Source organism: Gopherus evgoodei, chromosome 5 (genome assembly GCF_007399415.2).
Source record: "Gopherus evgoodei ecotype Sinaloan lineage chromosome 5, rGopEvg1_v1.p, whole genome shotgun sequence".
Classification (NCBI taxonomy): domain Eukaryota; kingdom Metazoa; phylum Chordata; order Testudines; family Testudinidae; genus Gopherus; species Gopherus evgoodei.
Window position 1 is genome coordinate 19,950,400 of NC_044326.1, and position 12,263 is coordinate 19,962,662.

At 39.9% G+C, this 12,263-nt stretch overlaps 1 protein-coding gene and 1 long non-coding RNA gene across 8 annotated transcripts in view; one reads left to right on the forward strand and one right to left on the reverse strand.

Moving 5' to 3' along the window:
* The window catches only part of RNF4 (ring finger protein 4), a 38,372-nt gene that overhangs the window by 22,548 nt on the left and 3,561 nt on the right, over window positions 1-12,263 (forward strand). For 6 of the 7 annotated variants that reach the window (XM_030563084.1, XM_030563089.1, XM_030563083.1 and 3 more), the window contains 2 exons: window positions 3,766-3,928; window positions 12,190-12,238. In XM_030563084.1, coding sequence (XP_030418944.1) covers window positions 3,766-3,928; window positions 12,190-12,238 — 212 coding nt within the window. Of the gene's footprint in view, window positions 1-3,765; window positions 3,929-7,342; window positions 7,503-12,189; window positions 12,239-12,263 lie in introns of those variants that run through there. The other variant, XM_030563087.1, reaches the window with a different exon arrangement.
* LOC115651853 lies at window positions 10,234-11,253 on the reverse strand. Its single transcript, XR_004000466.1, has 2 exons — window positions 11,041-11,253; window positions 10,234-10,808 (listed from the first exon to the last, which is right to left on the reverse strand). It is a non-coding gene; the product is annotated as an uncharacterized LOC115651853 (long non-coding RNA).

The following is a 12,263-nucleotide window of genomic DNA, read 5'->3' on the forward strand; positions in this document are numbered from 1 at the left end:
CTTTCATGGATTGGTAAGTCTTTAAAAGATGATAAACAAAAGGTAGGAATAAATGGTCCATTTTTTCAGAATGGAGAGACATAAATAGTGGTGTGTCTCAGGGGTTTGTACTGGGCCCAGTCCTATTCAACATATTCATAAATGATCTGGAAAAAGGTGTCAAGTATCAGAGGTAGCCGTGTTAGTCTGGCTCTGTAGAAAGCAACAGAGTCTTGTGGCACCCTGTAGACTAACAAATATATTGGAGCATAAGATTTCACCCACAAAAGCTTGTGCTCCAGTGCATTTGTTAGTCTATAAGGTGCCACAGGACTCTCTTGCTGGAAAAAGCAGTAAACAGTGAATTGGCAAAACTTGCAGATGATACAAAACTGGACAAGATAGTTACATCCCAGGCAGATTGCAAAGAGCTACAAAAGGGTCTCTCAGAACTGTGTGACTGGGCAACCAAATGGCAGATGAAATTAAATGTTGATAAATACAAAGTAATGCACATTGAAAAACATAATCCTAACTATACATATACAATGATGGGGTCTAAATTAGCTGTGACCACTCAAGAAAGGGATTGTGGAGTCATTGTGAATAGTTCTCTGAAAACATCCACTCAGTGTGCAGTGGCAGTCAAAAAACGAACAGAATGTTGGGAATCATTAGGAAAGGGATAGATATCGTATTGCCTCTATATGAATCCATAATATGCCCACATCTTGAATACTGTTTGCTGATGTGGTCGCCCCATCTCAAAAAAGATATACTGGAAAAAGTTCAGAAAAGGGCAACAAAAATGATTAGGGGTACAGAATGGCTGCCATATGAGGAGAGATTAGTAAGACTTGGACTTCTCAGCTTGGAAAAGAGACAACTAAGGGGGATATGACAGCTATAAAATCATGACTGGTGTAGAAAGAGTAAATAAGGAAGTGTTATTTACTCTGCCTCCTAACACAAGGACTAGGGGTCACCAAATAAAATTAATAGGCAGCGGGCTTAAAACAAACAAAGGAAAGTTATTTTTTCACAGAACGCACAGTCAACCTGTGGAACTCTTTGCCAGAAGACATTAGAGCCAAGACTATAACAGGGTTCAAAAAAGAACTAGATAAATTCCTGGAGGGTAGGTCCGTCAATGGCTATTAGCCAGGATGCGCAGGGATGGTGTCCCTAGCCTCTGTTTGCCAGAAGCTGGGAATGGGCAACGGGATGGATCACTTGATGATTGCCTGTTCTGTTCGTTCCTTCTGGGGCACCTGTCATTGGCCACTATCAGAAGACAGGATACTGGGCTAGATGGACCTTTTTATCTGCCCCAGTATAGCTGTTCTTATCTAAAATTAGTGGATGCACTTGAGCTTAATTTATCTTTTCCTTGGTTCCTGTTAGATAGGGCCAATAATACCATCTTACCTCACAGAGGTGTGGTGAAGACAAATTCATTAACATTTGTAAAGTACACAGATACTACACTGATAAGCATCATGGAAGAAGGCCATGACGAAACTTAGCATTTTGTATCTAGGACAAGATCTGAAGGGGGTGTCATAAATAAGATGTTATGATGCATGTAGAAAATAAATATTGAATAGCTGCTCATTCAGTGAGCACAGTTTTTCCTGTGCACTGAATGAGGCAGACATGTTATGGAAAAAGCTTGTGATCGTAATAAAGACTGCATCATAATGCATGCGCAGAAGGAGACTGAATTAAGGTTACACTTTTATTCTGGCATTTCCTAACTGTTGAGCACTTGACTTTGTAACATTGTCATTCTTTTGACATTTTTGTGTCATTTTCTACATTTTAAAAAGCAAACAAGAAAATTCCATTTTTAGGGACCAGTATGGTCCCTAACTGTATCATTAGCAGGGTAGATCCACAATACAGAATTTATTACATCCACAATACAGAATTCTGCAGGTGGCTTATGGGAAGTTCAGTTAGCACATTGGAGCTGTGTGGTCATGAAGAAGGCTACGTTTTAGTCACAGGTATTTTTAGTACAACTCATGGAGAGGTCATGGGCAGTAAACAAAAATTAATGGCCTGTGACCTGTTCATGACTTGTACTATATACCCCTGACTAAAGCATGGGGGCGGGGGCAGCCTAGGGTGTGCCATGGGTGCTCTGGAGTGATCCAGTGGGTGCTGTGGGTGTTTATTGGGGAACAGGCAGGACCCTGGGCGGGGGTTGATGGGGATGGCAGACTCCCTACCCAACTCCTCACGGTTCCCCCGGAAGCAGTGACATGTCTGTCCCTCAGCTCCTAGTTCTGCATGCTGCCCCTTCCCCAAGTGCTGGTTCTGCAGCTCCCATTGGCCGGGAGCTGCAGGGGTGGTGCCTATGGATGGATGCAGCATGCAGAGCTAGGAGCTGAGGGAGGGGATGTGTCGCGGCTTGCGGGGAGCTCCCCAAGGTAAGCACTGCTCAGAGCCCTCACCCCCTCCCATGGCCCATCCCACACCCTTGAGTGCCCCCTCTCACACTGAAACTCCCCCTGCTAGGGGTGGTGGTGAGGCGGTCGCCAAAGACAACCGCTAGTGCAACTGACCCAGGGGCTGCCTGAGCAGCTCAGGCAGCCCCAGGCCAGCTGCATCTGCCGCTGCAGAAGTCATGGAGGTCATGGAATCTGTGACAGACTCTCAGCCTTAGTCATAAAGGTTAGTTTATATGGAAACTTCTGAGAGTTCTGGTACCGACTCTAACAAGCTTCTGCTAAGCATGTACAAATGGACTTTTTCAGTTTATACATTGGACAAATTTGGGTGTATTTGAGCTGCAAAAGCCAAATTGCTGACACCAGTGACCAAACACACACACTCATACACTTCACTGTGTGAGGTTCAGTACCCTGCTCCAAAGCATGAAGGCAATAGAGTTTCTCAGTGAAACTGTGTATATATTTTTTTTAATCTTTAAGGTACTGTTCCCTAACCTGTTTTCAGAAATAGTCAAACTATTTTGGTGAAATTTTCTAAAATATTAATCCAAAATCAGACACACAGAATGGGGAAATTCAGCCCAAATGGTTAGTTTGGCAGTGTAAACAACTGAAAATAAGATCTATAAAGGAAAGCATTGGGCAGCATCACTACCAGCAGCATCTGTAGTATATCTTAAACTCAGTGACCTAAGTCTTTGTGGTGCATATGGATAATTCTTAAGAGCTGCAACTGAATACTGGAGCGAATGGCCTAGATATAGGCAGTTTATGTGATTGGCAAGGTTCTCATCCACTCCTGATTTGTTATGCTGTTTTTAAAAAAGCCACCTGCATGCTGCTATCCAAACTCTTTCATTGCTTATCCCTTACTTTGCTGTGATAGTTGTAGAGTTAGCCCCGCCTCTTCCCCCAGAACACTTTAATTTATTTACAGTAACTGCTCATGTGTGACAGGATGCCATATCTAAGGACTTGTCTATATGGGGAATTTAGCTGCATAATACATTGGTATAACTACAGTAGTACTGGCATAATTGTGAAGGTATATCTACCAGTGTAGAAAAGGCTTAAGATTCATATCTGTTCTTCTAGTGGGAATAAGAACAAATTAGCAATTAGGCTAAATTCTGTTTTAATATACAACTATGTATTTCTTGGGGTAGCTGGAAGTGTTTAAGTTTCACAGTAAACTTGCTTTTAAATAGTTAAACTAAATACAGATTTGTCCATTTTAAATAGTCATATAACTGCATATTTAATGCATTGCAGAAATAACATTATAAAATCCTGGAAATACACCTAATTTAACAAAATTAAATTGTAGAGAATCAACGTGAGAGAAATCTAGGGTTAAGAAGCCAACAGCAGTCTGACAGCTGTGTATTAAGTAGTGATGATGAAGATGAATCAAGAGATAATGATGTATACGTAACAAACAAGGTGTCTGGAGAATTAGGAACACTGGAGGATGAAACTGCAAGTTCAAGGTATGTACCCTATGCAACCTCCCGTAGACAAGTAAAATGTAATATTTGTGTGTGTGTGTATAAAAAAAAAAAAAAAAAACCCCCAAAAAAAACAAACCTTGTCATACTGAAAAGGAGAAGTGAGGTAGCATCATGTATGTGGCTTAGAATCTCCTTTTTGACAATGTTAACCTATTCTGAAGCTTCATATCTTCTCCTCTGTGTAAGAATGGGAATATTAAAGCTGCTATTGAAATAAGGAAAAAATGGAACAATATATTTAAATATTGAGACAATGATACCTGGTTTATTTTTTGGATTAAAAGTCCACTGAAGAGACAGTTCAGAGGCATGGCAAGAGGAAATGCTAATCAAAAGCCACAAATTGTAACATACAGCTTTTTTCTTTCATACAAAGCTCAAGGACCAGAGTGAGGTAGGTAACTATTTTCACTGGTGTCCTACAGGAAACGAGAATACCCACCAAGATTTTTCTTCTAAACCTTTTATCATTTGTATAGCTCTCTTCTGAAGTCTCTCCAATTTCTTCTCATTTTTGTCAAGTATGGCGGCCAAAACTAGATACAGTACTTCCATTTGAGGCTCAACTGTGCTGAATAGAGTGGGACAGTTGCCTCCCATGTCTTAATACAACCCAGAATATTAGCCTTTTTTCAACTGCATCACATTGTTGGCTCATTCAATTTGTAATCCACTATAAACCCCAGATCTTTTCTGCAGTACTACCAGGTAGCCAATTATTACCCATTTTGTAGCTGTGCATTTGATTTCTCCATCCTAATTGTAGCACTTGGTTCTTACCTTTTATTGAATTTCATTATGTTGATTTCTGATGAGTTCAATTTCTCACTGTCATTTTGCCCACTAATCCTATTCTCCCAAGTGCTTGCAACTCCTCCCAGCTTGGCATCCTCTGCAGATTTTATAAGTATACTCTCCACTCCATTATCCAAGTCATTAATAAAATATTGAATAGTTCTGCTCTCAAGACTAACCCCTCCAGAACCTCACTAGATAGACCCTCCTAGTCTGACAGTCTACTATTGATCACTACTGAGTATGGTCTTTCAGCCAGTTGTGCACCCACTTTATAGTAATTTCACGTAGATCACATTTCTGTAGTTGGCTTATAAGAATGTTGTGTGGGACTAGATCAAAAGCTTTACCAATATCAAGATGCGTCACTTAAACTGCTTCCTCATATCCACTAGACTTCTCATAGAAGGAAAATAGGGGGGAGGGATAGCTCAGTGGTTTGAGCATTGGCCTGCTAAACCCAGGGTCATGAGTTTAATCCTTGAGGGGGCCAGTTAAGGATCTGGGGCAAAATTCAGTACTTGGTCCTGCTAGTGAAGGCAGGGTGCTGGACTCGATGACCTTCCAAGGTCCTTTCCAGTTCTAGGAGATTGGTATATCTCCTATTACACTGCTCTACAGCCAAAATGCTTCTGAAATAAATGTAGTCCAACTTGACTAATTCTGGGTCACTGAGAACGAAAATGATGCTTAAAATTGTTGATTGGCTCTAGTTTTCAAGATATGCTATTGGGTCAGTATATACGACCCTTGACTTGGGAATGGCGGAGGAGAAGTGAGTTATAAAGGGAAGGGATCTCAATTTAAACCAGAAATGACTAAAATACATCTTTAACTGGATCTATGAATAAATCTATGACTGGGTTTGGACAGTACTTGCTTTTTAGGCAAAACAATGAATGATGCAATCTGAAGCTGGTATTGCATCATACGTGATATGAATTGCATCATGTTCTTCCTAGAAGTCATGGATGATGCAATCATAACGAAGCTTACATCACTCTGCTGAACAAATTGCCCTATATCAGCTCTAGAAATCATAGTGTCTGCTCTCTTATCTGTCAGTGTTTGATTTTGCAAAGGGACACATTTCTGTTTAGCCAAAGTGAGCAGAGATGCCTCGTACTTGTGTGAACAGTGCAGATAACTTCTGCTATGTTTGTGGCGAAGTGACTTTTGCATCACAAAAGCGCAGTATAACCACTATGGTTAAGAGAGCCTATCGCCTTTATTTTGGCTGCAAAATTGGAGATCGGGACAAGAGGTGGGCCTCATACATGCTGCAACACTTGTGCAACAAATCTTCGCCAGTGGTTGAACAGGAAAAGGAAATCTATGCCTTTTTGCAGTGCCAATGATTTGGAGAGAGCCAACAGATCATACCAGCAATTGTTACTTCTGCATGGTGCCTCCAATTGGGAAAGGTGTGTCTAGGAAGAAAAAGTGGACTGTGCATTATCCAAACATTCCATCAGCTATACGCCTAGTACCCCACGGAGAAGGACTGCCGGTTCCTGATGCACCAGAATCATTCTCATTGAGTCAGACGAGGAAGAGGATGAAACTTCTGGTCCTGAACCATCAATGTCACAGGACCCACATTTTCTCCCATCCTCCTCCTCTGAACCACAGCTCATAACACAAGGTGAACTGAATGACCTTGTCAGGGATTTGGAACTACCCAAGAGTAAGGCAGAGCTGTTGGGCTCCAGACTACAGCAGTGGAATCTCCTGGTAGGTGATGTTAGGGTTTCCATGACCGTCAAAAGGATCTTGTCCCATTCTTCTTCATGGAAAGTGATCTTGTAGCCTGCAACAACATCGATGGTGTGATGGCAGCCCTCAACATCGTTCACGATCCAGACGAGTGGAGACTGTTCATTGATTCATCGAAGACGAGTCTTAAAGCTGTTTTGCGGCATAATGGCAATGTTTTGCCATCAATTCCAGTTGGTCATGCAGTCCATATGAAGGAAACCTTTGACAACATGAAACAACTTTTGAGGTGCATAAACTATGACCAACATCAGTGACAGCTTTGTGGTGATTTGAAGGTTGTTGCTCTCTTGCTTGGCCTGCAGACTGGATACACAAAGTACTGCTGTTTTCTCTGCGAGTAGGATAGTCGTGCAAGAGATTCCCACTACATCAAGAAAGATTGGCCACTCCAACAGTCACTGGAGCCTGGGAGGAAAAGTGTTCAGCATCCACCACTTGTTGAATCAAGGAAGATTTTGTTACCACCCTTACACATCAAGCTGGGTCTGATGAAGAACTTTGTCAAGGCCATTGACAAAACACAAGCAGCTTTCAAGTACCTCCGTGGAAAATTTCCAAGGTTAAGTGAAGCTAAGATAAAGGAAGATGTCTTTGTTGGTCCTCAGATTCGTGAACTTCTTCGAGATGATGCATTTGACCATGCACTGCGTGGCAAGGAAAAGACGGCATGGAAAGCCTTCCAGTTAGTGGCAATAAATTTTCTCGGAAACAACAAGGCAGACAACTACAGGTTGGTGGTGGTGGAAAACCTCCTCAAGGCATACAAAAGCCTTGGTTGCAACATGTCACTAAAGATACATTTTTTGCACTCTCATCTAGACTTTTTTCCACCAAACTGCGGAGCAGTGAGCGACGAGCACGGCGAGCGATTTCACCAGGACGTTGCAACAATGGAGAAACACTGTCGGGGCAAATGGAGCCCATCAATGCTTGCAGACTATTGCTGGACAGTGACAAGAGATGCTCCATTTAATGAATACAAGAGACAAGCCAAGAAGCGCCGAGTAGACACTGAATAGGACTAAACTATGTACATAATAGTTTTTTGCCTTTTTTTGTTTCATAATTTTTATTTATATAACCATTTTGCTGATTTTTTAAAGTGTTACATAAACAGGACAGGTGAAATATTATCATGTAAAGCAACCATAAACACATGAAAAGACCTAGGTTTACAATTTATGATTAAAACTCTACTATCTACACAATATACATAGACATAAAATGTAAAAACTTAAATATCTTAAACAGTAGCCAAGCAGTTGTTTTAATTGTCATATTTGAATTCAGCACATCAAAATACATAATAAATATCACATTTTATCTCTGAAGCAGATGACTTCTCAAAAATTGTAGACCAGTGTTTTATTAGGTTGGTTTGGCATGATTTGTGCTTGACAGATCCATGCTGGCTATTCTTAAAACCGCATTATACTCCGGGTGTTTATAAATAGACTTGTTTAATTTGTGCCAGTATTTTTTTCCAAATACCCAGGTTAGGCTGACTAGGCTATAACTCTGCAGGTCCTCTTAAAAAAAAATATATTTTCCTTCTCCCACCTTCTGGGATCTCGCCCATTCTCAATGAGATTGCTTCAGATGGGTACTTACAGAACTATGTACAAGCATAATTCATACAATGATTAGCTATACATATTCCTTGTTTTACCCCAAGGTAAATGTTCCCAAAGGGTACACAGTTTATCACTAGAATCATTTAATGTAATTACAGCCCTGAGACTGAATCTAGTCATCTGTCTACCATCATAATCCCAATTTGATGTTCAATAATTAATGAAATACAATTTAGCTATAGTCATTTTCCTTCTTTCTTTGATTAGAATATGCCAAGATTATAATACAAACTTCAGTGTATAATAGAAATATAATTACACTATCACAGGCTTTCCATGTAATTTGAAAATAAATCCCTTTCCATGTCCACAAATGCAAAAAGGATCCTTCATCCTGCAGAGCTTTTTAAATGTTTACTGATTCCTCTTATCCCCTTCTTTTGGGAGAATGAGGGTGCCAGATGATTTCAAGATTAAGCAGCCCTCTTGTCTTCCCCTGATACTTCTAAATTTAAAACCTACAGAGACGTTTAATTTTTTTTCTTTTGATAATTGAGCTAGCTAGCCATCTTCATATGACCTCTTTCTCTAGGTTTTCCCCAAAAGTCAGAGGGATCCCTTTCATCTTTTTTTCTCTGAGAGCGCTCTCTTCGCTAAACTTGCCAGGTAGAATGGCCAGTCTTTGTTGTGGACTTCAAATTCTAGAGACTCCCAATCACCAAATTCAGGCACAACATTTTCACGTAGAAGGAATATTCCAGCATCCAGTTATTCTACTAAATCTAGTGCAGACTTCAATTCTGTATTACATATTTCTTCCTTTTCCCCTCACCTATATAAATATCTAATCTGCACATTACTGCTTTTAACACTTCTTTGGCACAGAGATCTGCAGATGGAAGCTGTAGGTAAGAGGCATAAAATAGCTTGAAGTCTAAAAACTCCTTTTTTGTTTGAAGGCAGTAGCTCAGGCAGCACATAACAGGCCTGAGCTCCTCAAGTGGTACAATTATTAAGCAGGAAGCTGATTGGGCAGCCCCCTCAAATTAATCCTGAAGGAATGATAGTGTTAGATATGTCTGAACACTGCCAATGAAGTGAATTCAAACTTTCTGAGGATCAGCATCTATCTTTGTGTGCGACGCAAATTCAGTGCTCACTGAAGCAAGGGGAAACTACATTTGCTGTTAGTAACCATTGTGCAAACTTATAAATGCCAAAATGTCACTTCTGACTTAAAAACTTGGCTCCCCCCAACTACTGGAATCTGTTGGTCACCAGAGCTTATTTGGGTTTACCTTATTTGGGATAGTAGATAGCTTGATCATTGCTTAATGGAATAAGACCATGAAACGAGCATTTAAACTCTGACTCAAGACAAAGCTAATGTACATATCCACTATTCTAGCTTTCTCTCAAGTAGCTTATATCCATATACACTTTTGCTGAGGATTTCCACATATAAAGTGAGATGAATTGTGGTGAATAACTCGCAAAAGGCACGGCATACTTCTTTCGCCCTGGAAACTCCATCACACCATCTCTGCCATTCCTCCTCCTGTCCCTGCCATAGCCCCTTTTCTGGAACTTGCTGGGAGGCTGAGTAGGGCCTGTGGTTGTTGTAGATGGTTTTTGTGCTTGTTCAATTCTCTCCCACCCCAAGTGATGCACTTCTGAAGCCCTGTGCACTGCTGAAGCAATATACAGAGGTCAGTAGCATAGGGAGAAATCCCTTCCTAGGACAGAATATTTGGTGTTAATCAGAAATTGTCCATTTTTTATTTTAACTTATTTTCCCAGTTTATTTTGGATCACTTCTTTTTTAATTTCCTATGCAAGACAATAATGTGGCTTACTTGAAACCGACCATCTTATGTCGAGGTGTAGATATAATGGACATGAGACGTGCATATCTGAATGCTTCTGTGTTCTGCCATCCTGGAGCTATCAATCTTCTATGAAGCTGGGTACTAATGACATAAATGGTCCTGGAGTGTGGTCAGGATGGATTGATATGAATCCTGATTAAAATCAGTGATTTACATCAGCGAGTAGGAAGTCTTGATTTTAAATCTATTGTAATTGTGTTTTTTGCACTTGTACTTTGTGCTTGCTTTTTCTCATTAGTTGGTAACCCTTAAAATTATTATTTGAAATGAAATATAGCCTTGACACTAATTTTGGTGTTTCTTTTTTTTTGCTTACCCAAGGAAATACTGTATGCATGTTTAAGTAATTATAGCTTAACTATACTTTTATACAGATTCTCTATTTTCCTTTTTAAAATTTTTTTTATTGTTAGAAAATGGTGAATGATGTCGAAGTTGTTAGTTGTGATTTGTGTCTATCTCTGGATAGAAATTCAAACTCAATTCAGAATGCACAAAAATAGGATTTAAAATGTTTGTTAAACTTTTTTCTTATGTAAGGTAATTTATCCAGCATATTTATCAGCTTGTTCTACATGTAAAATTTAACTGATTTATTTAAACAAAGGGGGAAGTATGTTTCTGGTCACCAACTACAGACACAATCTGTTCACTTCAGCATGTCCTGGAAGATTTTTTTAGAACTAGTAGAAGCCTACTCTCTCCTACTTTTTTTTTTATTCCAAGATTGGAAGAAGAAAACAAGATTTTCTGCTTTTACCACTCCCAATTGCTTTCTGAACTTTGAATGAATTAGTCACTAAAGTGAACTAGCTGAATAAACTGAAATGACAAAACAGCAAAGAATCCTGTGGCACCTTATAGACTAACAGACGTTTTGGAGCATGAGCTTTCGTGGGTGAATACCCACTTCCTCAGATGCATGTCATGCATCTGAGGAAGTGGGTATTCACCCACGAAAGCTCATGCTCCAAAACGTCTGTTAGTCTGGATCTGTAAAAGCAGCAAAGAATCCTGTGGCACCTTATAGACTAACACGGCTACCCTCTGATACTTGAAATGACAAAGTCTCTGCACTTGCAGAAGAGGTTGAGGTGCTGTCAAAAGCTGGCTTAGCACTTCAACAAACACTGATTTCAGATGTTTGGCCAGTAGCTTCCACCAGTGCAATGGTTAACTTCCTTAAAACTTGGCAGGAAATGTACTGCTTAATATTAATTTTTGCATTTAATATAAATGATTCTAAGAAGTTTAGGCCTTAACATAGATTGTATTCATTTCAAATTTAATTTTAAATTTGTTTTTAAAAATATACCAGTGTTTACATTTTAAAAAATCCTTTTTTTAAAATCAGTTTTTATCCACCTTGAGTGGTGCCTGTATTCTAGCATGTTATCACTGCCATCAACTTCAGCAGTCCAGCCACTAGTAAAAATATCTGCAGTGGAGAATGTTAAAGGGAAACTCAACAGAGCTTGAAATAAACAATAAATAAAATTTTCAAGCGGGCTTCATTGTGCTCTCCATGATCTCTCAATTCATACTCAGTAAGTTCATGAGCACCCACCTTCCCTCTGTCTCCCTTCTCTTTGCTTATTTCTTATCTAATAGTTTGTGGTTTTTGTTGCTTGGTTTACAAGATGTGATGAGCCTCAGCCAGGAGAGGGATTTGGAGTTGAAATGTTTGCGTGCTGTTCTAAAATGAAAGAACTTGGAGTAGTTCAGTTAACCTGTTACAATGTGCTTCTGCAAGGAACAGCTGGTTCTTAGAATTGTGAACTCTGTTCCAAAAAGCTTCTGGAGACTGCCTTGCCTTTCTATGTGCTACGTGTAACCTGTACAGTGCTGTAAGTTACCACTATTTTCAAAAGTTACTTCTTTGTTATTAGGCCAATTATAGTGGCGATGAGGGGGAAGAAATAGTAAACATGAAAAGGGTGAATGAAAATAAGGGCCTTCTCCTGTGAGGTGTAGGAGACCCTAATCTCGTTAGTGTAACAAATTGAGAGTCTAATATGAGCATGCCCAAGGTGAGTGTTTGATTCAGCATAATAGAAGTTGGCCGAAAGCCTAGTTCCTTGAGTCTGAGGAAGAGAAGAGGCTCTTGCTTGAGGCAAACACAAGGACACAAAACAGCCAGATATTATTGTCTGAAGCTTCCAGTGCATAATGGAACTAACATATTGTTTTGGGGGTTTTTTAGGCCTTCAGGTACCGTTAGTTGTCCAATTTGCATGGATGGATACTCAGAGGTAAGAACTTACACCTTGTCTACAA